This window comes from Vanessa atalanta, chromosome 6 (assembly GCF_905147765.1).
Source record: "Vanessa atalanta chromosome 6, ilVanAtal1.2, whole genome shotgun sequence".
Taxonomy (NCBI): Eukaryota; Metazoa; Arthropoda; class Insecta; order Lepidoptera; family Nymphalidae; genus Vanessa; species Vanessa atalanta.
In genome coordinates, this window is record NC_061876.1 from 10,372,821 (window position 1) to 10,399,775 (window position 26,955).

Below are 26,955 nucleotides of genomic sequence, written 5' to 3' on the forward strand. Positions count from 1 at the left end.
ACCTAGAAATCGTCTATTCATTATTGATTTTCGAATACAACGTAATTTCCTTCCGTCATTTTAACTTTGAATTTTGATTTATGTAATTAAAATGATAAGAAAACAATATTAAAGGAATTTAAAAATATATACACTAATGTGTTACGTATTTTTAAGAGCTTAGCTTTAGCTTCGCCTGTACCTATCTATCTATGTATGTAACGGATTCATTGAACGTAATTTTCAACTACTTTAAAACGTCAGATTAAAATGAAACTGTACACACTTATCAAGAACCGATGACAATACTATAAGATGGTACTACAGAGTAGATCTCATACTGAAACTCGAAGGTGAGAGACGTATCCCTGGAACGTCTTCTAGTAAACCCATTGAACGGACGTTATCCTATATAGTCCAGTCGAAAAATGTGAGGCTCCATATTCACGAAAGTGTTTCTCACGCAGTTGTGGCAATCACTAGACACACACCTGTGTCTATTACACGTACGACGGTGACGACGCTATCCGCAAATTCATAGGGCGAGCCGCGGGTGCCTCAGAAAGGACCACCCTAGAGCACAGCCTCAAGACATCTATACAAAACCTGACATCAGAGTCGCCGAGGCTCTACTCTCTCTGATCGAGCGCGGAGCAGGACCCGCTGTATTGCAGTAAAGCTTTATAATACTATTAAATCTTATCCCAAGCGTTCAATTTGCGTGAAACTTAACTTGAAACTTTTAGTGAAGAAATGTAATATATAAGGCGGACTTTATGTCTTAGGACAGTCTCCATCAGTCAAACAAAAAAATAAAAATAAAACAAAAAGCAGAATATACGAGACTGATATAGTTGTTTCTACAAACAAAGTGAATTTGGCAGGGAGGGCGACCATCTTATCAAACCTCTAAGCATATAATTCCCGGGAAAGCGTTTGCTACCTGTTATTCTAAGTTGAGCATTATCCGTGCGCGGTTTCCCAGTGGATCACATAGTGATTGATTTAGGATCCTAAACTTTCGCAACTGGGCAAGCTTATATCGCTTTAAGTAGAGTAAAATATCTTAGAGGTATTCAGATCGAATTACTAGATTGTTCAAAGATAGTACAAAAGATTTCGTGTAATATTGAAGCTACATTGGATACGTACAGGATGCGTACTCAGTAACTAGAGAGCTATGGCTTGATTATTAATATTTGCTCTTTAGTGCTATCAGTATGTAAAAACGTTTAGTGTTATCAGTAATTAAAGCATATTCAACGTTTTTTTAAACTATTATTGTATTTAAGAATTTAATTAACATGGTTATTTTTATTACTATAAGTATTTAAAACGGGATATATACTATGTTTTTTATTTCAGTCTCGTGAACAAGACATTCGTAGATAATGTCGAAATATCGAGCTCCATCAAATAAAAATAAATTGTATTATTATATTCATGAGAATAAAAAGTTTTAATTGACTTTTTATTCGACAAAAGTTTTGACGACAGAGTTTTAAAATTGTAATAAACATCATTATAGATGAAAACTTCTTTAACGCTTATAACTTTTTAAATGCATACCAAAATAATTAAATATTTTCTTTACTAATTTTCGCCGACAACACCAGTTGTAAAACCTACACGGTTTTACAAACTTTCGACATTATGGACCTGTACTGCGGCTAACCGACGGGTTTTCGTTTGTTTGTTTACAACTCTCATAAATCTCGTAAAATTAGGTCGTGAGTAGATACTTATAAGCTAATTTGTTTAATGTTTGTATCGAATGCAATAAAAGTTGATTCAGAATGTATAGAAATTTATTATCTCTGTATATCGTTATAAGACGTGAGCGTGTAAGCATGTGAATTACATTTTTACATTAACAGCTTGTAAATTTCCCAGAGCTGAGCTAAGGCTTCCTCTACCTTTGAGGAGAAGGTTTGGAGCATATTCCACCACGCTGCTCCAATGCGGGTTGGTGGAATACACATGTGGCTGAATTTCGTTGAAATTTGACACATGCAGGTGTCCTCACGTTGTTTTCCTTCACCGCCGAGCACGAGACGAATTATAAACACAAATTAAGCACATAAAAAATCAGTGGTACTTGCCTGGGTTGGAACCCGAAATCATTGGTTAAGATGCACGCGTTCTAACCACTAGGCCATCTCGGCTCGGATTCTTAAGTATTAATTGAGTATTTGCATAAATTCAATTTATTTTCTAATATTTTAAATGAAGATTATGGTTTCATTATGATACTTTCACCAAAAGCAAACAGGCGTCCAATATTAAAATATATTTACACTTATTTGTTACTTATTGTACGCAGTTAAAACAATACCTGTAACTAACTATACTGACTGTACCGACTACTTGATTTGATTTTACGCCTTCGCACTAAGATAATTAGATCTATTTTTAAATAATAAAGTAGTAGGCCAACCTCTGCCTCTTCTCCTTTAGAGGAGCTTTGGAGCTAATTCCACCACGCTGCTCTAATCCGGATTGGATACGAATGTGGCAGAATTTTATTTAAATTAGACACATGCCGGTCTACGATGTATTCCTTCAATGCCGAACACGAGACTAATTATAAAAACCAATTAAGCACACAGAAATATAGTAGTGTTTTCCAAGGTTTGAACCTGCAATCATCGGTTAAGATATACTGGTTCTAACCAATGAAAGTAAAGTAGAAATTAAGAAAATTTAAGACATACGTCTGAAATAAAAAACCCTTTTTAAAGTTATTATAGCTTTATGGTTGTTACCAAGACCGAAACTACCATTACTTTAAGTGTTGTCTGTTCGAGATAACCTTTAAAACGGGTCAAAATATTGTTTGGATTATGGTAGGTATTTCAATGGGCCGCTTAGTTGCATATCATCAAAATTGCTTGAATTTATTCAATATATAATGTACATTACTTCATTAATAAAATGTTAATAATAAAATTTAAAGAGCATCTGAAGCATATCATATCATAATTGGGGTTTTCTATGGGGATAGAGGGGATGTTATATGATACGATTCAACAGAACGAACCACTTTTAAACGAACGCATTTTTTAACTTTACTCTTTGTCTGTGTTAATTTATTTCCGAAACAACTGTTCCAAATTACGAAGTTCAAAAAGCAATTTGTCGTTACGATTTTTTGTATCACTATCTCTTTTACGTTGACGGTTACTTAACTTCAAATGGTTAGACAGACTGAAATATGGGTGCACCTAATGGTAAGTGGTCACCACATATATAATTAATAAAAAGCAAAAAAAAAGCTAATATATAGTTGGTTAATCGTATTATTAATTGAAATTAAAGCCTGAATTAAACAAACGTAATGATTCTTGTTTAATATTACTTTGATATTCTTTACACGTACTTTATTCAATATAAAATGTTACTTGATCTGAACTAGTTGCAGGTAACCAGGTTTTTATGAATGTGGCGTCTTCGTTGAAAATAACTGTGACGTACAAACGGCATCGAAGCCTTAGAAAAAGATATTCCCGTTTTTGACATAGAAACATAAAATATTCTATGATCTTATAATTTAGTGCAATTTTATAATCAATATTTTTATTTATAAACGTTGTTTTCATTGACATTTTAGTGAAATTAGTTGTTACGTTTTTAAATTAACATACTCTGACATTGTTACCTCTAACTAAAGTACGTTGGATTTAAAAAAAAAAAAAACATATTTTTACTAGGCCCGAGTTTAATACAAAATGTTTCTTTCAAATAAACAAAAATATTGATATATTTAATTGTAATTTGATAATATAATTTAATCACATAGAGCGTTAAGTTGAATGTAAAAAGATATATCAAAACGAAACATAAAACAAAACGAAGCATTTGCAAATAAAACGACTCCTACATTATCTACGTAACTATTAACTCTGTGGAAGTCTGACATTAAAACCTCTGTAGTCTTTTTATATGAGTTTAATAAACTAGTGAGTTGTAACAAACCTTTTACATGAAAAAGAAGGTTGTAATTATGTTCTACTCGGGCTTGGGGTATAGGAACTTCCAAATAATGCACAAAGAATACATTTTTGTTCGATGCATACACCATAAACATACAGTTTTCCTCTATAGAACTGCTTTTTGATTCTATAACGAGCTTTCTCATCAAGCGCTATGTCGATAGTAAATATGAAAAAATATTAAACCGATTTAATAATAATGGAATATGAGTAATTTATTTATTTTTATTACAAAGGTTTTGTAAGTACAAAAAATAACAAAAGTTAATTGTAAACGTGTAAAAACCACATGTATCATTAATGTAAGATCTATATTTGTCTGATTATTTCATTATAAGTAACTTGGTCACGCGTGACGATTAATTGATTTAGGGCGAATGCTCTTTATTCCCATTGCAATGCATATTTTCTAAGTGAAAAACGACTAAATGATTAAAACGAAAACGAAAAATTTAATTTGTTGTTTATTCTATGCCAAAATTATGGCAATCAGTAGAGCTGTTAGAATTAACTTGAAACTCACCACAGAACACGATTATGGAATTTCATGTAGAATATATAGTCTGCTTGATATGAGAATAGAATGAAACTCTGTCAGGGTATATCGAATATAATAGCACTCGAGGAGCGTTAACAAAGAAATTCTAAATAATTATCCAACCGGCAAAGCCAAAAGTTTAACGAAATTTTAACAGAATAAGTCTATGTAGATAGATGTTTATGTAGGACTATATCTAGTGTTATTATGTTCAACTTCTCTGAAATTGTTCCATATTATGGAATTTTAATTTTTTTTAAATTATTATTCTAATTTAATAAAAATCTTATTACTGAAATAATCGCATCACATTCCGATCGCACGCGAATTGTAAAACAATTTAAAACATCACAACACTCAGATGATTTTAGGTTCTTACGAAAATATATAACAGATTAACAAGGAAACATATTTTTATAATAAGTGATAAATAGATTAATAACATTACCGCGATTTTATATGGGTTCCTTAATAAGCAACTTATTCATAATAATTTAATGAGCAAACAATATAGCGAGACGCATTGCTAAAATATTTGAACAGGCTCTGTCGAGCATTTCGTAGTAATAGCACTATAATAGTTACTGCAGTATGCTGCAATATGCTGTGTTAAGTATAATAAATTGACTGCATTTCTTGTGTGAATACTAGCATACTCAAATGATAAAAACTCATAACAGTTCTTTCATAGTATTTTTTTATTCTCTGGATACTAAATTCCCTTCATTCTATGTTAAAAATAAGACCAAATAAACTGGTACTTTTATAAAGTCTGACAATTCCTCGCTTTGTAATCTTGATATCAAAGACACCTTCCGTCTCGAAGCACCATTTATGAAAAAAAAGCAGGCAGGGAAATTTCTTGCAAGAGAAATGCGAATTACGGCTAAAAGGCCCACAATGGTCGAATATTCAAAACAATTCCGCTACCTCCTCCACCCGGATTAAGGAAAGGGATTTGTATTTTTCCTCATAAGAATAATGAAAGCAGCTAGAGAGAGATAAAACCAGATAGATAGCGTAACAGTCTCATAATTTACTTAAAGCGCCGTTTTAATTGTTAGTACGAGTATATACTTGTATAAAACTGGATTGGGTAAGACTTATTTTCAAAGCGTCTGATTGTTGTTAGTGTGCTCTTTTATGTATGAATATCAATATGGGAAATTGTTTTGTTTCGTCCGATTAACCCATAGTGTATTTGTGGTACGAGCGCTTGACGTCACGTTACGTCCTCGATTTTTCTATCAAGCGAGGGGCATCGGGTCACATCGGATCCCGCCGGTTCGCAAATGTCCTGCGCATGCGTTAAAATTGCGCCAATTTTGCGGCTAGCGGCCTCTACCGGCATTTCCAGTCTCCTTTTGGAACGAAAGAGGGATGTTGCGTCGCGCGAGGTCGTACTTGACGAGAGATGTCAAAAATTTGAAAATGGATTAGTTCGAAAATAACGAGGCGTCTGAATTTAATTAAATAAAATATCGCGTTCACGATTTTATTTAGAGGTTGTGTATCGCGTATTAATTTTAAGTGTGGTACTTAGTATAGTTTAAATGGTTTAGGAAATAATATAAAATAGTTATGAGTATATAAGCGTACATGGTGATATTTAGTTGCAGTGGTCGGCGCGTTAACGTTATTGTGGTGTCTGCATAACCTTGACACATTTTCCCGCGCTAGAGCTCCAACCTTGTTTTCAATTGCACTCTCTTTGAATCTTGACATTTGCAAACACGGAAGTTATTAAATAAGTGACGTTTAAAATATATTATAGTGTGTGATGTTTAACAACTGTGAAATTGTTAATTTGTTGGACATTTGATTGTAATGAAATAATTGACTTGGAAATGCACGATGATGACTATAAGATGATATAGCGGTGTCTTGTAAATTATTAGGAATATTTACGAAAATAATTCCGGTTGAATGATGTTGTGACCATTCCAGTGACAATATCGAGGCAAGCATAATGATCGCTTTAAAAGGTAAGATATATCTAGTCTAAATATTGTTCTAATGATTGTATCTCTGAGTCATTTGTGAACTGTTTTTATTTTACGTTTATTTTCTTATCATAAATATTAATTTTATTTATGTCTATATATATGAATCTTCGAGCGCAATGGATACGTTTTAGTGTATGTATTTTAGGTGATTGAATTAAGACTTTTTCTAAAACTAAAATTATAAAAATTAAATCACTAAAAATCGCTTATTCAAATCAGTGAAAGCGACTGCGTTTTCATTTGGTTTATTTGTGCCTGTAATATATTTCAGAAAAGGATTTTTCTCAACAGTCGGATATTTTTTATAACCATGTTTGAAGAATACTTAAGGTTGAAATTTTGTTTACTTCGATAAGTATCGAGTAAACTTTGATTGAATATTTATTTTATAGTAAAAATAAAAATTGAAATAAAAACGTAAAACAGTTTCAGTTTCAAGCGTGTTTTTTATACGTTACGCTTGCCGTATTTCTTTCATTTTATCATCGAAATTGTTTTTTATAAATATTGTAATTTCTGCTTTATTTTGTTTTTTCCAATAAATTGATTTCACATTTGGAGGGTGTAAGTTACACGTTTTTAAATTTATTTTGTAATAGAAGTAACATAACAATATGAGATACATTCATATCTTCTTAATATGTCCTTTTTAATAAATATCAATTAATGCTTGTCGTCTAGCTATTTTCTAAGCCAGTGATTCGATTATGATGGAAATTTGATGAGATGTTATGCATACGCGAAAGGTACCTGGTCCAAAAAAAGAGCAGATTTTTATCTTAGTAGTTATTATACATTAGAACTTCAATCTAAACGTTTTGAACGATCCCTATTCTTCTAATACAGCCGGGATGAGCAGGTATGACAATAGTATTATTTTTTCAATAATGGATGCAAAGAATCCATACTTAAAATTAGTTTCGCATTTGATTGATTTGATTGACTAAGTTGTTCTAGTTGCGTTTCTATCTACGGATGGAAACAATCAAATGCTCTGAAGAGGGAAATAGGCTCTAACGAGCACTTGATTGCAAACAGCTGTAAGACAAGATAGCGGGATGCTCGTTTGTATGGAATGTATTATCATCTATGACCTGAGTTCGCAATTTTGTTCTCGTTGTCGTTGGTCGTGGTTTTTATTATGCGTTTTATCGTCTCTGTGATTTCGTGAAAGGGGACGGAAATGTGTAACGGGAAGTCGAGGAAGCGCGCTCTATTTGATTTGACCAATGAGCGCGCGCGGTGCTAGGGTTGGCCTTCATATAGTAGCAACCCATTTTCAGACAGTACAATGTTAATGTTGCTTATTACCAAAATAAGACGTTGAACATCAATTTCGACTACTGAAGGACTCGTTTTCCGATCTTATTTCGTATCGAATAAGTACGTCTCACCCAATGTTCCAGTATTTAAATTCGCGTTTTAGGAGTTGCTTGTCTAGTGCTAGGTATAAAAGTTTAGCCTATATCCAGCCTTGGGGTTTCGTGAAGCTGGCCGGCTGAAAATTTTGTTCGATCAAGCTGACCAAATTTCATCAGATTGGGTTCAGTGGTTTGGCCGTTAAAGCGTGACAGATAGACAGAGTTACTTTCGCATTTATAATATTCCTAAAATAGAGAGCTATATAGCTTCTAGAGCGCTAGTAAATAGCACAGAATATATTGTAGTGCACAATTGTATACGCAAACAGTTGTGTACTTCATATTTCTTCACTTTCATAATCCAATAGGATATCAAGTCCGATACTACCGAAAAGAGTTCAGGCACAGAATCAATGGCTTTACGTCCTTTCCAAGAGACAGGAGTGTTAACATTGTCAGCTTCCATACTCCGGGCTACTATTGAGAGTTTCTCTACAGTAAATAGCAATAACTTTGTATCGGCTTGCCTGGCTTGAGTTTGAACCCAATACTTATGCTACTAGCCACTATATTAATGAGACATGCAAAAAAGAATATTATATAACACACGCGCTCACATAGCACTGGTAACACCCTAACCACCCTAAATCTAATAAAATCTGTTCAATAAAATAAGAAAATTTAAAAATACAAGTATACAAGTCAGTTTTTTTTTTTTTTGTATAAAAACTCAATCATGAAATCTTAATAAGTGCCTAAAACGCCATTTGAACGGATCCGTTTAAACGGAATTCATCCAAAATTATATTTGAACTAGAATTTCAAAGGAGTTAAGTTGAATCGATCCGAATAAATGTGTTTATTCCCGGAGGTCGAGCAAATGAAGCGAGAGCATAGCTTAGCTTTATGTGCCATTCCAATTTATACTCGCAGTGGTAAAAAGACAATCATGAGACAATCTGTTTCTTCCCCTTCGTTAAAAGAAACTGCTGTTTTGTCTTACTAACGTTTTTATTTAGTTCTTTTTATTTAATTTTATATGTATTTTTTGCTGTTTAGATCTAAAATAGTGCTAGGTTGCAGAACAGCTGTTTGTTGTTGATAAAGCTCTCTTATTTTGATTATGCAAAACAGTGACAACAATATTGTCACATATCAAGTATATGTTTGGATTAATTTCATAATTGGAAATTTCCGGAAATCCACAACATATTTGAAGACATTTTCTGTCTTGCACAATCACTCTTCGCTGGTTTTCCGATATGTCTTGGTAACCTACAAAAAAAGAGCCTACTTATTCCTAAAAGGCCGGCAGCCGATCTGCAAGCCCCCGATGTTGCTGATGTAATTTCCGTAACATAGGCTTTGATTTAGTCCAGGGGTTGGAAACTACGTTATTTGTAACTGTGTGTGCAAGTAATTTTGAAGAGGAACTGCTGCTAGAATGTAAGGATTGATTTTTAAACGATAGACGATTAGAAAGAAGTTCACCTTTTGTGCTGCTTGAAATATTTTAGTTTATATGTAAAATAATTCTACAGCGTCAGAATATTCATCATCTAAGAGGATAGATGGTTCAGGGATGAGTTACATAGATAGTATGCCAGCCGAGGTATTTAGCATTAGCATTAGCAGCCCGTAAATGTCCCACTGCTGGGATAAAGGCCTCCTCTCCTTTGAGGAGAAGGTTTTGGAGCATATTCCACCACGCTGCTCCAATGCGGGTTGGCGGAATACACATGTGGCAGAATTTCGCAGCCGAGGTATGGACAATACAATCGATGTTTCTACTGTATTTGGTTTTCGTGTTCCGGTTTAAAGAGTTAGGTAGCGCATTTTGCCTTTCGCCTACCAATTTTATAAAAAAAAGTAAACAGCTTCATGTATCTAACGCTGCCAGTATCATTGTATACAAATATAGGGATTCTACACTAAGTTGTTATTGTTGAAACTTTGCAGGTACATAAATGGGTAATAATATATAATAATGAAAAACCATAGAGATCTTTTCAACAGCCAGTCGATCCTTCGAATTTGCCCTCATTGACTATGTTTTTCCAATCTCACACTGATCGAAATTTGTTTTTTTAGTTATATAAACACATTAATTATGGATTATCGTATTTTAACTTTGAAATTGTTTTGAATATTCTTTATTAAATAATCAAGAATAATAATATGGATTTTACAAACTTTTTAAGACTAAAGTAACATTTATATTATTCCTCTTACGTAATTCTTACGTCATGTTACGTGAGTCTGTATTGTTCTCTAATCTAACATCAACGTCAACGAATAAAGCTCTAGTCTACGCGTCTAAGTTAGATATATGTATATAGTAATATAAAGATAACAAGAAATATTTGTTACATGAAATCCTTTTACGTTTTAATAATAATAGTAAAGAAAATAAATTTTCTGATAGAGCAATTATAATTCGTAAATTTATAGTTAAAGATCGATTTACCAATGACTAATTTGGGTCTTTAAAAATTCTCTCTTATTTACACGTGCCACTACGTACGACGTACAACATTAAAAAATATATTATATCCAACCACTTCACTTTCGTTGTATCTAAGAACAAAAAATTTAGCACAAATATGAAAACATAATCGACTGTCCCTTTTATTAAGAAACTGAAAGTTGCCTTAATATTATGCTTAAACTAGAACTCGCAGTCACGAACTTCGCCCGTGAATTGTAAAAAAAGAGTTAGTTTGAAGCGCGACACGTACGTCTAGTCCTAAAAAGTAAACATGTTTTTTTATTTGTCTTCGTATACAAAGCAGAAGGGACACTTTAAAATTATAAAATTATATTTAATAGAAATGTAGACATTTCAAGCTAATATTTGTATATATAGTTTTCACTTGATGGTTGGCTTTGTGCAAGCCGTCTGGGTAAGTACCACCCACTCATCAGATGTTCAATGTCAAACAACAATACCTCGTATAGTACAGGCACAAGGGTCATAAAAGGTTGGTGGCGCATTGTAAGGAATGCTTAATATTTTTTACAGTGCCCTTGTCAATGCTCCAAAAAACAGCATGTCTATGATAGAGCTAGTCAGTAAAAAATCAAAACAATCGTGAAATATAAGAAGAAGATATGTGATATTCATTTCAATAATTATTACAACATATCAATATTTAAAATATTCTTTATTCAAGTAGGCTCATAAAAGCACTTTTGAATCGTCGCGTTACAATGTTGAATTAAAAGTAGAGTAGATTTCGGAAAGTAGATCCTAAGAAGAACCGGAAATAAACTTAGTAGTTACTCTTTTCCACCAATTTATTTATAGACTATGGCAGTAAAGTACGATTATTTTTTTTATATATTCTACCCTTACAATAAATAAACACAGAGTCCACGCTTTATCCACGATTTGTCTTTAAATAAAATATAATTTTGTATTGAGTAATATGGCTTATTTATCAATGCTTTTTTTGACAAGGATTTTAATTTTTTTTAATAAGCCAAGTTAAAAATAACCATGGTATCTTCTTGTAGAAACAAATACCGTGAATGTAAAAGGCAGATACTTCAAAATAGCGTGTCACTGTAAGTTTGTTCTCGCAGAATAGTAATGTTTATATTTATTTGTGTCACTAAAAATTTGAAATAAACATCCGATCCTTATTTCAAACTTTGACACTATAAACATTACCTTTAGCTTAATAATTCTTTGGCCATTTTATGATAGTTACTTATGTGCCTTTCATAGCATTGCAGCTAGCTAAGGTCAGAAACCTGTAAAATGTCTGGGAGTTTTGACCGCTGATAAGGTTCACCTTTTTTAACCTTTGCGGTAATGTTAGTTGATATTTCGTAAATGCTTAAGCGACAGCCATTCTATTACTTAAAATGCGAATATTTTTCTCTCAAGCTTTTATCTTGAATAAATAATGTATAGTTTAATTACAAGTAGAAAAAGTTATCATAATAGGGTCTCTATTACTGGGTTGTTGTTGCTGGATGGTTGTTTTTTTAGCAAAGCAAAGGTTTCTCCTTCTCTTAAAAACATTATCACGTAATTCTACTACTGTCTACGAGTTTATCGCTCATAAACAAAATTTTGTTAGATAGTTTGTCCTCGTGATTGTTACCAACATGCGGAATAGGAATTAAACTAAGCAGAAATTAATTTAAACGAAATTTCGAAACCATAATTAGTTTAAGTATTTAATAATTATTAATTATAATTTTACTATTATTTTAATAGCTTTAAGAGCCAAGGGAAGTGCCGCATATTTTGATTCCATACCAGAGCAATCGAATTCAAATGTCAAGAGATCTCTTGGGGCTCCGGTAATTCTGGGGGTCCCTCACGGATCAATTTTGGGTCCATTACTCTTCCACATATATGTAAATAACCTACTAAGTAAAACACCTACTGACCTATTTATTAAACCAAATGTAATATGGTCATGTTCGTAAAAATATAAAAGACTTTAGTAGAAATTGTGGCATATGTACATACTATTAGTACTAGGAACAAACATAAACTAGTTACGAATGTCAACCGACGATAAAAGGTATATAATTAATTTGTTAGGCAATGTATCTGCTTTTTAAATTGTAAAAAAATGATATAATAAAAAAATAAAAGTCCCGCTAAGTTTCTTTTGTCAATTCTTCTCAGTCCTGAGGTTTCTTTCTGAACCGGTGATAGATTTTTTTAGACTGTCAGTAAGTGAATAAAGATTTCTTTCTTACTGTGAATTTGATTACATGATTATAAAAAAAAAAATTAATTTTATTTTACTGTGTGTTTATTGGATTAGTTACCTTAGTTGTACAATCTATCATTACCACCCATCAATTTCGACATGTCACGTCCCCTGAGCATCCCGTGTCGGCTAAATTTTTAATTTGTAATTTTGTTGTCTGTGAATTTAAATTTAATATATTATAATGATATACTCTACGGTTTGAGGATTATAAAGAAAGTACTTGAATTAAATTACAGTCCCTAGGCACACATTTACTCTTTCAAACATGTTGATTGTTTTAGGTGTAATATACTTTAAACTTTCATGAATGACATGAACCATGGTGTGAATAATGTAGTGGAACATTTCATATTCATGAAGAGAGTCCGCGGTAAAGGAGTTTAATGCTATAAGTGAAATGTGATGAGAGATCATTTTGTTTAGGTTAAGCTTCGTATATCTAGCCCATTATGGTAAACTGAAACTATATATAATAGTTCATAGCTTAGTAGTTTTATTATCTCTCTAAAACTTGTGTAAAAATGAAAGAAGCCTCTGTAGAAAAGACTTTAATAGATTTATCATATATTACTGATAATTTTGAAGTTTGTAATTGTTTCTTAACTTTTTATAGATTGGGTTTTTTTTTATTTATTTACATAATTAAAAATTGTTAATTTAAAGAAAAATCGTGTAAATTAAAAATGTATATTGTTGTTAGAATTTATATTTATTCACTTAGATTTATATGTCTCGATAGGCTGTCAAAACTAAGAATACGTTGAAAAAAATGGTGGCCAACAGTTAGGCACTAAGTACACTCACACTAGTAAAGTAGTACGACGTATAACGAGTGTCAAGCACAGCTGTCACGCACACAAATGTAATAAATTTGACCTGTTTGTTTTAGTTAGTTAGTAGTGCGTTATGTTTTATACCAGGAGAAAAAAACAACAAGGAATTAATGTTCTTTTAATATGTTGAAATAGAAACTCAACTCACGCTGAACAATATGAAAGTTGCAGGATCTTAAGACAGGGTTTTATTATACGTATAATATTTAGTCAAATAGAATATATTAGTACCTTGGAAAAAGTCAAAGTTTCTATTCTTTAATAAATAATATGAACATTCAAAGTAATGTGAACTTTTTGCGAATGTCGAATTTATTTATAAGTTTAACTCATATTTCGGATTTGAAAAATTGTTGTCTCAAATTTTCGAATCACCAGTTACTTTATGAATTATATGCTAAAAATGTATTTAAAGCAATTATCATCATTTATCGGAGCTTTTTAAGACATCCCTAACGGAATGAATTTCATCTTAGACATAAATATAAATCAAACTAACGATACAGGGGACAATATTAATGGTAGATGCTAACTTCGCTATATTTTTTCGGTAGAGTCATCATTTTTTCGATATGATAATAGAATTCCCTTTGCTTTGTGGGTTTGTTTACATATAATCTATCAACAAATTCATAAGATTGTTTTAGGTTTTACTTTATTTTGGAAGTTGGAACTCTCCACAGAACATACTCGCGAAATTTCAGTAACCGGTAGCGACTATATTTTTTAAAAGATACAAGTATTGAAATAACGTCATTAAAACACCCCAAGTCGACTTACAACTTACGTAAATTAGAAAATTCTTACAAAATAGCACTGCTATATTTAGATAATATTGAGCACTGTGATGATGAAGAAAATATTAGTTCACAGAAATTAATAACTAAACACCCAGTAAAAATACATTTTTTTATCAGTTATTGCCCAGCTGAAAACCAGTGTGTGAAAACTGTAGAATATAACATTTAATACTTTAAATTGAAAAAGGTTATATAAAGTAAAACTATAGTAACAGCCTGTTAACGTCCCACTGCTGGGCAAAGCCTCTTTCTTTTGAGCAGAAGATTTTGGAGATTACTTTATCACACTGCTACAATGCGGGTTAGTGAACGCCACGAGCACGTGGCAGGTTCACATCCATCACGTGAACCTCTACTTCAATGCCGTGTATGATTTATAAATTGAACTATCACCGGCTAAGATTCACGTCTTGCAAGGCCAACACAGCTTAATAAATATATATCGAAAATTGAAGTCAGTCAAAATAAAATATGAAAAAATGTATTCGAAGTAAGTTTAAACGGAAAGAAAGTAGATAAATAATAAGATCTCTTTCTTTAAATTGCAGTTCGAGTTTCTTGTTTCTTTAATTAGCCCTTAGGGTTTCTCATTAACCGAATAACGAATACATTTTAATAAAGAAATTTAAGGTAATTTTATTTCTGAATTTTCCTGAAGTTTGGGTTATTATAATAAAATCCTTTTATCTTTTCCCTTTATTATTTGTATCGCTCTTCGTAATATATAAGCACTAATGAGAAGCACTTTATACGTCTCCCGAAAACGAATGTGTTTGTCTCTACTTAATGGAGTTAAAGCGATATTTTCTTATTTGTTTTTCTTGTAGAGTTGATCTTTTTGTTATTTAAGTTAAGAATCAGTCAGTTGTGATTAAAGATTATTATTAAAGATCTTGTATTTTGATTTAATATGATAGCACCACTGATATCATAAAAAAGAAGGTTCTACGTTTGAGTCTTTTTATTGTGTTCAGCAACTGCTAGGATAGTTTTCAGAAACTGATTAAGAAGATTTATATAATAATATAAGTTTTACGAATCAATACGATAATCGAAAAAAACTCACGAAAAAATTTTATATAACGTGAAAAATGTGTGTAAATTTTCTAAATTAATATTAATTAGCCGTAATTTCGGCTGCCAGGTTGTATAATTATAAAAGTTACCTATGTCCTTGCATTTCAAGTTTGCTTTTAACTAAATTTCATCCAAGTGGTTAGGCCGTGAAAATGCAAAAGATAGACAGACAGACAGAGTTACTTTCGCATTTATAATATTAGTATAGACATACAAATTAAAAAAAAACTTTGTTGGAAATTATATGTTCTTTTAGGAATCAAGCTTTCGATATAATGTTGTGTTTATAATTGGTAATATTCAGATGCGACAGCTATTTTGTCAGGTGAAAGAGATATCACGTTTTGTTGGAATACATTACTCTTAGCTTAAAACGTCGAAAATTTAACCCCGAATCCATGTTTATTGGTCGATTTTATCATTTCCCTGAATTATTGTCTCAGTTTTTCGAAACATAAGGCAGTAAAGGCATACGGAATGCAATAAAAATGTTTTATGACAGGAATTATCTGCACATGTTGTTTGTTTAGCTCTTGCGACAATTTGAATCTCCTGCTTACTTTACAAATGAATAATGTTTCAAACATGGTTAATGTTTTAAGTAACTTTTAAAAACATACTTTATACAATATACAAAATATTTATGTTGATGTCCCTCTGACTGATTTTACGGCTTTTTAAACGGGTGTTAGTTAGCTGGTTGAATGATCCACCAATGAAATGCACCTGTATCTTCATAGATTACGATGAGAGCCTAGGTGCAGGACCATATGCTTTTTGAATTCTTCGATGAACACCTTTGTTAATACTTTTAAATTTTGGGATACTTTTCAATAGAATATCTAAACAGTAAAGGCCAATGTTGTGTTATAGGTCCCTATTATATTTTTTTATAATAATAATTACAAGAATGCCATATATATAATAATCAATTTAGAAAAATCAATTTAAAAAAAAACCGTAAAAGCATTCAAATCAAGATTTAATCTCTCGAAATAATTTACCATTTTAATCATAGATAATATGTTCCAGCGAATTTTCGCCTTATCAATAAATTATCTTACATTATATTCATTTTATCAGATTGTCTTCTACAGCACTGGTGATGGTATTCATTTAGAGGAAAGGCTAACAAAGCTGGGCTTCGAACCAAGGAACCGACTCTTAAAAGCAAAACACTAGAACAACGCGGTATTTCAACTTAATGTTAATGTAAAAGTTTCTTCTCTATCAAGTAATAGAATTTCATTTTTAATCTGCTGCTTTGATTCATAGGAATTTAATATCTGCTGGTTATAGAACTACTCTGTCTGCTTAGAAGACTTATTGATAATATCTCTGTCCTTAATAACCTCAAAAGTTATACTTTTGAGGTTATTAAGGACTTTTTCACGTCCTAATTCATTAATCACAGAGCAAGCAAGTGATTCATAATATATTAGATTTTAAAAGCACTTTGGAACAAAATACATTTAAGTACTCAAAATGTGCCTTTTAACAAAATTATTATGTCAATTGATGACAATATCGTTCATGTAATGGGTGCTCGATGAGTTTCCATGTAACAAAGGTTAAGGGCGTTCAGTCGTTGCCACGGCTTATAATAAATCCAAGTGTGAAACCTATCAACTTATCTAACTGAACTTATGTAACTGAAGCATCAGAAATATAGAGAATCATAGACGCCTCAATGCGCAAATCTTATTAAGAAGATCTAAAGAAAATGATTGAAAGGAAATAAATAAGTATTATGTACGAAATATTTCGTCTTCACACGGCACCGATATAGAATTTTTCGTTGAACATATACAACAAAAAACGGCATTTAATTCTCAGAGCTTAGGATAAAACGTCGGCAGTTTTAACAAAGCTTCACGATCCCTTACGTGTAATTTCCTTTGTCCTGATTATTGATGTTTAGCTTCACCTTCGGGGAGCGACGCTATTGGTCCAGTTTAAATGATTACCCTTCAGGGAATCGGCAAGCTTGTATCCTTCAATTGCAATGATTTCCGGATGTAGCAACACTTCGAAATAGATTGATTTTTTTACAATTTTGACATTTATTATTATTTTTATTTATTAATCATATAAACATATTATTGCCTGTAAATGTCTCACTGCTGGGCTAATGCCTCTTTTCTTCCAATTGATATGAAACAATAATATTATGATGGTTTATAATTTAAATACAATGAAAAATGGAATATGATAATGACGGCATTGGAATAAAAATAAAACTTTCTAATGTCTATGGTCGTACGTTATTTTGGGACTACAGATTCGTAAAATTGTTTCATATGGTCTAATATAATAAAAATAATGGTTTAATAATCTGTACACAGTATAAAATAAAGTCGCTTCCCCTCGTCTGTACGCTTAGATCTTTAAATGTACGCAACGTATTTTAATCTAATTTTTAATCAATTAACGGAGTAATTCAAGAGAAAGCTTTATATGTATACCACCGAACAACAGTACTCAGTATTGTTGTGTTCCGGTTTGAAGGGTGAGTGTGCCAGTGTAACTACAGGCACAAGGGACATAACATCTTAGTTCCCAAGGTTGGTGGCTCATTGGCGATGTAAGGAATGGTTGATATATCTTACAGCGCCATTGTCTATGGGCGATCGTGACCACTTACCATCAGTTGGCCCATATAGTCGTCCGCCAATCTATGTCATAAAATATATACATAAATATATAGTAAAGTCGTTTTTTTCAATATTACCTACTAACCAGAAAAAGGTTCTTGAATATATTCAAATTTTCTTCAATTTAAAAGTTATTTTACCTGTATGAAGTCGGGACGGGCTAGTATTTCTATAATACGAAAATTTATTATCCTTAAAGAGTAGTCTCTATAGAAACTTTAATATAATATGTCCGTCAGATAGTGACTTTGACGCTAGCACAGCAGCCTTTGCCTATATTAACTGTTCTGGACTTTGATAGCCTGTCCGCTAAATTAATAACCATATACGGTGTAACATGCCATAGAAAAGTATCTGATAAAATCAATATAATATACATTCATTTATAAATAAAATAGGAAAGTAGCATAGGCTTATATTTTTTGGAAATAATGCTTCTAAATTGATTTTTAAATCTAACCCCTAAACAGGTACTATATATATATTCCAACTTCCAGACTCCGGGCTGTTATTGGGAATTATTCGACAGAAAGAACCAATATTTTTTTATCGAGCCGATCTGGGGTTTGAAACCAGATCCTTGCGATCTGTGGCATTATATAATTAGTTGACCAACGAATCAGCAGAGTAGTGATCTTTATTTAACATGATGTTTAATTGATATATAGTAAAGTAGGACAAAAAGACAAATCAAAAGTTCTTACTAATTCTTAAATGTAATCATCATAGGATGTGACGATATGCGGTAATAAATATAAACAGGGACACCACAATGAGCACCATCGTTTCCTTTGTACTATTTGTCTTGTACAAAGATGGAACCCAAAACCATTATTCTGATATAACAAATAATATAATGTACTGACTATTCCAATCTGTGTCTTATTTGAACATCTATTTTAAAACATACATTTGTATATACATATATCTCAAACTGTTACATGGGTACGGAAGTCAGTAACCCGAAAACCGGGCGAGGCAATTGTTTGAAATGTTATTTTAAGGAACATTTAAGTGATTTTATACTTTTGGCTTAGTGAATATCACAAGACGGCAAACTTGAGACCAGTTCAAATCCTTATCTTACTGACCATTAGACCTGAATTTGATTATAATTGTAAAGCTTCAATTATTAAGCCTTTGGTTTTATTGTCATCGTTAAGAGATTATTAGAAGTAAACTTGAGTTAAAATATTGTAAGTGTACTCCCGTGTTAAAATTTTCCAATTATGAAATGTCTGTTCTGTGTCCGACTATATCGAATGGAAATGACATCGGACTTCATACTGAGGAAATATTTAATGTACTTGTGTGTGTGCACATACTTGTGCATTTATTATAGTGTCAAATCTTTCAAGTAGTAGTAGTAGTAGTAGGCCGCCATGCCCGAAATCAACGGTTATTTTATATAGTTTTCATTTCTATTGAATTTCACGAACGAAACGAATTTAAATATTTTGTCCAATTTTAAAACGAATACTTAACGAAGGGCTTATATTTTCATTGATGTAATTGTTGTTGAACGTAGGCTTTGGAGTCACAGATTGTTTTTATATCGGAAAGAATGTCATATATTTTGTTATTCAGGTCTAACCCGGTATTTAGGACGACCGAATTATTCAAATTTCCTACTATTTAATACCGGGCGTACCACGTTTTAATACCCGCGCCGCAGTATTAACCCGACAGATCGCTACAGGGTAAAAGTACCACAGAGTATATAGATACGATTATTATTATTTTTCCGTGCATGGCTGTGGCACACTAGACACTAAAACTGATAATTAAAAATGTAACTACAACTGCAACTATCAGTTGTAGTTACAAAAAAAAAAATAAAGTAACGAAAAATATCTATTTGGTAGTGTTATAATGATTATTGAATAAAAACTTTATTTGGCTTTGTGCAAGCCCGTCTGGGTAGGTACCACCCACTCATCAGATATTCTACCGCCAAACACCAGTAATCAATATTGTTGTGCTCTGGTTTATAGGGTGAGTGAGCCAGTGTAACTATAGGCATAAGGGACATAACATCTTAATTCCCAAGGGCTGTGGCGCATTTGTGGGGTAAGGAATGGTTAAATTTCTTACAGCGCCTTTGTCTATGAGTTGTGGTAACCACTTATCAGGTGGCCCGTTTGCTCGTTGGGCTACCTATAAAATAAAAGACAAATTAAAGAGTCTGACCCTGACCCTTAAATTTAGATGAATATTCTTACGATCGACCATTGGAGCAAAATACCGTAATATTAAGTTCGAACAAAAAAACTGGGTCACGTTGGTCCTGGAGAAGGAAGAACGTGGAAATGATAATAACAATAATAAAATCATTTCAAATTACGAGCTCAGGAAAGGATTTTTATTTTTTAGCGTATTATAAGTGTCTTGATATTAATAACCATTTTGGTTGGTTTCCACGAACAAAAAAATATATTTAGATATTTTTTTATAAAGTTTTTATTTTATTATTATTTTATAAAAAAAAAAAATATTTTTTAAACGAATATTGAACTTTTATTTTGCACTTTATTTACAGAGAATAATATTGTAATATTAAATCCTAAAGGATTTTTTTCTTTGTTTTCATATCTCGTTTTAATTCTGTGGTAATTTTTACCCGTGTCTGTAAATACCGTGCAAGTTTCGCAGGGTTAACCGATGTCCGCCCAGCTCATTGAATGTTCCAAATGCTTTGATAACATTCTAAATTATTGAACGATCTAAATATTAAATGTTTTACCTTATAAAGAAGATCGTAAAATGCATCTTTATTACTTGCATTTAACATTTTATAGTAAAATTATTGATGGTGTTAGTTCGTCGGAATCACTGGAAGTCATGATGCTTTTCTGGGTAAGGTCTTCATTTCCACGAATAAAATCCATTACAGAACATTCACCTCAATGAATAATTTTAAAACTTATACGATAAAATAATTAACAGATCAGATTTTATCGTACGAAATAATTTAAAGATCATACCAATGGTCCAAATTATCGTACTGTTATTCAAATGTAAACAAATCGATAAACAATAAGAAAGTACATTTATTTTTTTTTACTTTTTATTATAATTTTATCATAGATCTGTAAATAACTGAAATATTAAAATGTTAAATATTTGTATAGATGCTATTTTAGTCGTTGTTTAGCTTTACTCTATATTGTCTTGTAGAATTATTCATAAATTGGGACGACGGTTGGTCGAGTTTCTAAGCTATTAATTTCGATTTAAGTTTCGTAGCTTGTTGTTACAAGCTTTTAATAAGAAAAACTAGAGTAATTTTATTTCGGTTTTATTCGAAATAGTATTCTGATCTAAAATTACTTCTTGAGTTTCATATTTAGTTTTATTTTATTTTACTCGTAAGAGAAATTTCAAACGCTGTTTCTAATTTTATTATATTTACTAATTTTATAAATTTAATAAAACTTTTGGCTTTAATTAAATAATTTACTATTTATACTAAATATTGCCGTTTGGTAGTAGTAAACATGATGAGCGGGTGGTACCTACTCAGGCGGGCTTGCACAAAGCCTTACCACCAAAAGTCTACATCCTGATGTAAATACTAATATATTTTGATCTAGTTGCTAGCTTATGAGGTAAATAAGGTGAATTTAAGGGTCTGTATCCTGATCTCTCAGGTCCGAATCTCAAATTTTTATTTTCAATTAAGAGGACTTTGTAATTTCTAGATAAAAAAAAAATGTACACCCACAAATGTTAGCTCTGAATTAAATACATTTATTAATTAAAAAGGTTTATACTGAATACTATTTTCGACTACTTCATACAGTTAAGCAATTACCAAGAAAATGACTATAAAATTAAGCCAATCAATATATATTAATATATTATTTGAGCCAATCAATTATATTATATATTGACGATTTAAAAGTGCTTCATTATAAAATTTACTTGAATGAATAAATATGTTCCATTTCATTTGATTTCCCCAACCTCGTATTCAGACTGGGGATCTCGTGTTCTACTTACACATAAATCACACCACAGACAAACTGGAAGAACCAAGCTTATTTAAACACTATATAAATATATATTTATATTCAAATTGTTGAACGACATTTTTTAAAATATTGACTCTGTATATATATTTTTGATTGGTACAAGGTAAGTTCGAAATTCAAATCGAATATACTTATGCTTCAAATAACTTAAGCTTTGTCAATTATTAAATTAAACACATGTTAAGAAGGCTTTCATGAATAAGACGTATTACTCGATAAAGGATTGTATAGGTGATAAAAAGTTTGGAGTATTCGTTGATTTCCATGCGGGATAAGTAATCATTCAATTATTTTATTTAATAATCTATGTAACCGATTGATGAGAGTAACTACTGAGTTTCTTGTCGTTTCTTCTCGGTATCTTCATTCCGAACCGGTAGTAGCTTTAAATTAATGGAATCATGCTACGTTTGAAATATGATTTAAAAGTGATTAAAGTATATTTTGATTTGATTTGATATTTCTAGAAATTAAGGAATTTTCAAGGGTCAAGTACATTACCATAGCATATATATCAGCTCGTTTATTTGTTAAGCTAGGCGTGTTGACTAACAAATGAAGTAAAGTGAACGTTAACAAAGCTGACACACGACAGATGTTTTGTAAGCCTGTCTTCTCTGTAAATGGTGCAACAATTGACAAGTTTCCAATAAGAGAAAACTTTCTTGCTATTTCTGCTAGTATATTTAAAATGTTTCAAAAATTGATATTAATTTACTATTTACTTATACTGAGAAAACGGAGATGGTATAGTGGTTTGAACGAACGAAACTTGCGAATTCTTGCCTAGCGCTACTGAGTTGTGTCTTATATTCGGTTGACGTTTCATCTCGTGTTCGGTGGTGAAGGAAATACATCGCCAGAATATCTGCACATGTCGCTGGTATTTCAGTCAAATATATGATAACGATAATGTTCGCCTGACTGATTCCAGCCATGGCGGTCGTTCTCGACAGAGAACGGCAATTCCAAATGCGCGGAAGATATGATTATTGGACTCGTCTGTTTGCACTAATGCAGGTGCACTATATCTTAATCCAATGGGATGACAATCCACACTTGGCTCTACGTGTATTCCAAAGCACGGATATATGAATACTACCGATTTCCCAACTTGAGCCCAGGCAACCATAAAGGTTATATATCCATTTTCATTAGTCTGCAATAAATAGGTGTACAAGTTCATTTCCTCCAAATACTCCTAATCATCTTCTCCTTAAACATAATGTTAAAAAAAATAGTCTTAAATCTTTTATAAAAAAAATAAGTAAGGATAAGCTCAAATTCCAAGTTATCAACTTTGCAAAGAATTATATATTAGTGAAACAGGATAATTCTAATTCCCATTAAAAGAGAATCACACAAATATTATTATATTGCAATTTTATGAATAATAAATAACAAAACAACAATATCTCGTATCATTGTATAAACTATTTTAATAACGATAAAATAAACTTAACGGGATATTTGCAGCTAACTTTATTTAAACTAAGATAGCTCAGTGTCTAGAACTCGCGAAGATTAACAAAAGATGCTTAACGCTTAAGCACCATTGAATTTTTATGTACTTAATTTTGTTTTTAATTTAAATAGTATAAATAAAGTAAAAAAGCCGAGATGGCCCAGTGGTTAGAACGCGTGCATCTTAACCGATGATTTCGGGTTCAAACCCAGGCAGGCACCACTGAAATTTCATGTGCTTAATTTGTGTTTATAATTCATCTCATGCTCGGCGGTGAAGGAAAACATCGTGAGGAAACCTGCATGTGTCTAATTTCAACGAAATTCAGCCACATGTGTATTCCGCCAACCCGCATTGGAGCAGCGTGGTGGAATATGCTCCAAACCTTCTCCTCAAAGGGAGAGGAGGCCTTTATCCCAGCAGTGGGACATTTACGGGCTGCTTATGTTATTTATGTAAAGTAAACAGCTGCATATCTAAGCTGAAATTCTGCCACGTGTGCCTAGGTATGTATCTCCGACAAACCACATTGCAGCGTCGTGGTGGTATAAACTCGAAAACTTCTCCTCAAGAAGAGGTAGAGTTCACTGATATTTACAGGTTATATAAACTGTATTTATAAGACTACATAATATTATGATGTACAAATTTGTATATTTATTTCACGCTATAGGTAGGCGGTCAAGCAAATGGATCACCTGTTGATAAGTGGACACCATCGCCCACAAGCAATGGCGCTGTAAGAAATATTAACCATTCTTTATATCGCTAATGCGCTCCAAACTTGAACTGAGATGTCCTTGTACCTGTACACCAGCTCACTCACCCTTTACTCCGACACACAACAATAAGTACTATTGTGTGGCGGTAGAATACCTGATGAGTAAGCGGTACCTACCCAGACGGGCTTGCATAAAGCCATCCTAACCAAGTATTATATGTTGCTCATTTCAGTAGAATTTAGATTTTGAATCGGTCTTAGTTTCTCGGAAAACAATTATGATCTATAAATAGACCATTTAAAATTTCTCTTATAATCAATCAACGATATACAAATACCAATTTGATTATAATAATTAATTAAACAAAAATATTTACTTTCACAATTTTATTGATATATTGCGGATTTAGTCGTCCATTTGTGATTAATGTTCAATTTAAAGTGACAGTAAACACAAATGGATTAATAGTATTTGTATCTGTATAAATGTTATTTAATACCTTAAATTTTGTAGAAAATACTCATCTTCAATAGGTACCTTTTTTTGCCTTACCATATGTAGGCTGAAGAGCAAATCAACAAGGCCTAAAGATATTGCTACGTTTAAAAAAAAATCCTTACACCGCCAAAGCGCCACCAACCTTGAAAACTGAGATAATATATCCCTTGCGCCTGAACTTACACTAGCTCACTCGTCCTTCAAATCGAAACACAACAATATTTAGTATTGGTGGCGCACCAAGTAAAACCTCCTCTTGAACAACTCATTCCATCTTATTTCTCGTGTTTTTGTTTACAATAAAGAAAATATACTTCTAGTACCGTATGGTTTGGTTTTGTATCTACCAATCACGTGGCAATTATTACGTGGGTTTTAAATGATATCGGTACGGTGGCCTATAGGTGAAGTTACATATTATATTAGCAAAATCTAGCAGACACCGCTTTTGTATGTGTACGAATTGTCATAAAAATATAAAGTCAGTTTCAAACAAGACAAAAAATAAACTTCGTCCATGAAAAAAAAAAAAATTGTATCCCCCTTTTATCATATTCTGTATAACTTTGACGAATTACATTCTCAACGTACATAAATTCATACATTTTATGTATGTATGTGTTTAGAAATAAAACGATAACCACTGGAAAGCATCAAAGTGACCCCAACTCCAAAGTTCTTTGTACTAAATCGTAACTGAATAAAGTTTATATCATAACTGTAAATGAATAAAGTTTTATATGTATTTTCTCGTTTCCGCAAAATATGAAAATGGAATATAAAATTCATTTAAAAGAATTTCAGCCTTTCAGCAATGATGTTCACGAATGAACACCTTGCAAGTACGACAGATGTGTGAGCCAAACGTTTCGTCGAATAACTACATTCAAACAAGAATAACCATTAAAATTTAATTACTTATAAAAATTATGCAATTTTATCTTATTATTCTTTTACAAGCGCTTCGCTTATAAAGGTTGTTCTTCTATAGGCGAATTAATTTAAATTGACATAAAAAAGAAGAATAATTTTAATATCCAGGAAATAATTTTCTTTAATTGTCAGATAATGTTATGACATGTTGTTGTTGTTATTATGCTATGTTTGAATATTATATCGAGCACGTGGGCGCCGTGACTAGTGCGTATCTAGTAAGCAGGAGGTCATATTTTTACTTAAATGAATAATAAACAAAATTCGACTACAGTACAAAAAATCCTTTTAAATAAAATTTTTGTTATTTATAAAAATGATAAAACAATTCGAGATGGACCACTGGTTGGAAAGCACACTTAACTGATGATTGCGGGTTCAAACCCAGGCTAGCACTGCAGCGGTGTTTTCATGTGCTTAATTTGTGTAAAAATAATAATCGAATCTTTACAAATATTATTTTTTACTGTTTTTACTCTTAGTTATATCACACACACTAAGACAAGTACCATAAACAAAAGCTACACACCCACACCAATGCACGTACATAAAAAATTACGTAGATCTAAAGTACATAGCGTTTGAAAGGTAATAAAAATATATATAAATTATTTTATTTATAACCGAAGTTTAATAACTTTTTATAAGCTTATTATCGTCCGTTGAAGTTTCGTGTTACTTGACGAGTTTTCTTAACTTCAGTCAATTTATTCTATAGGCAAAAATTTTACGATCACAAAGAAAACTCTGATAAGATTTAGGTCGAAATTGTATTAAATATTCGACACAAAAAGACTATATTCTCTTCTTTTGATATTTATGTCAATATTTTAATATGATATCGATATTCATAATATTAGTAGATATATATTTATTAATGTATTTTAACGTTTAACTATAAATATATTAGGTACGCCTTGACTATCTCTCAAGAAAATATTCTTTTAAAACCGCCTTTACGCGTTATGGTTTTAAAAAGAGAAACGGAGGTGATTAATTTCTTATCCTTCATCTTCAATTTTTCTTTTATAAATTGAAATTTTTACACAAAGATTGAAGTCGATCTTAATTTCGATGAAAAATGATGAAATCTTCCGTCCTTTCTTGATAAGTCCGCTACGCGTGTTGATTCAGATTGAATTTACAAGAATTTGAATTATTATTGGATCTTAAGCCATTTACGATTATAAAGCGAATAACGAAATTAAAAGACATTAGCAATATTTGTTCTTTATTTTAAAAAAAATCAGGAATGTTAGAAATAAGTTTTCTGTATATTATATATATTGGGCAGGAGGATTATGATGATATGAAAAACTCATTA

At 31.8% G+C, this 26,955-nt stretch overlaps 1 protein-coding gene across 1 annotated transcript in view; it reads left to right on the forward strand.

Moving 5' to 3' along the window:
- Positions 1-5,912: 5,912 nt before the first annotated feature.
- The window catches only part of LOC125064880, a 149,724-nt gene continuing 128,681 nt past the window's right edge, over positions 5,913-26,955 (forward strand). Inside the window, exon 1 of the mRNA XM_047672176.1 lies at positions 5,913-6,494. Within this exon, the coding sequence (XP_047528132.1) occupies positions 6,479-6,494 (16 nt within the window). The 5' untranslated portion in view covers positions 5,913-6,478. The remainder of the gene's footprint in view (positions 6,495-26,955) is intronic.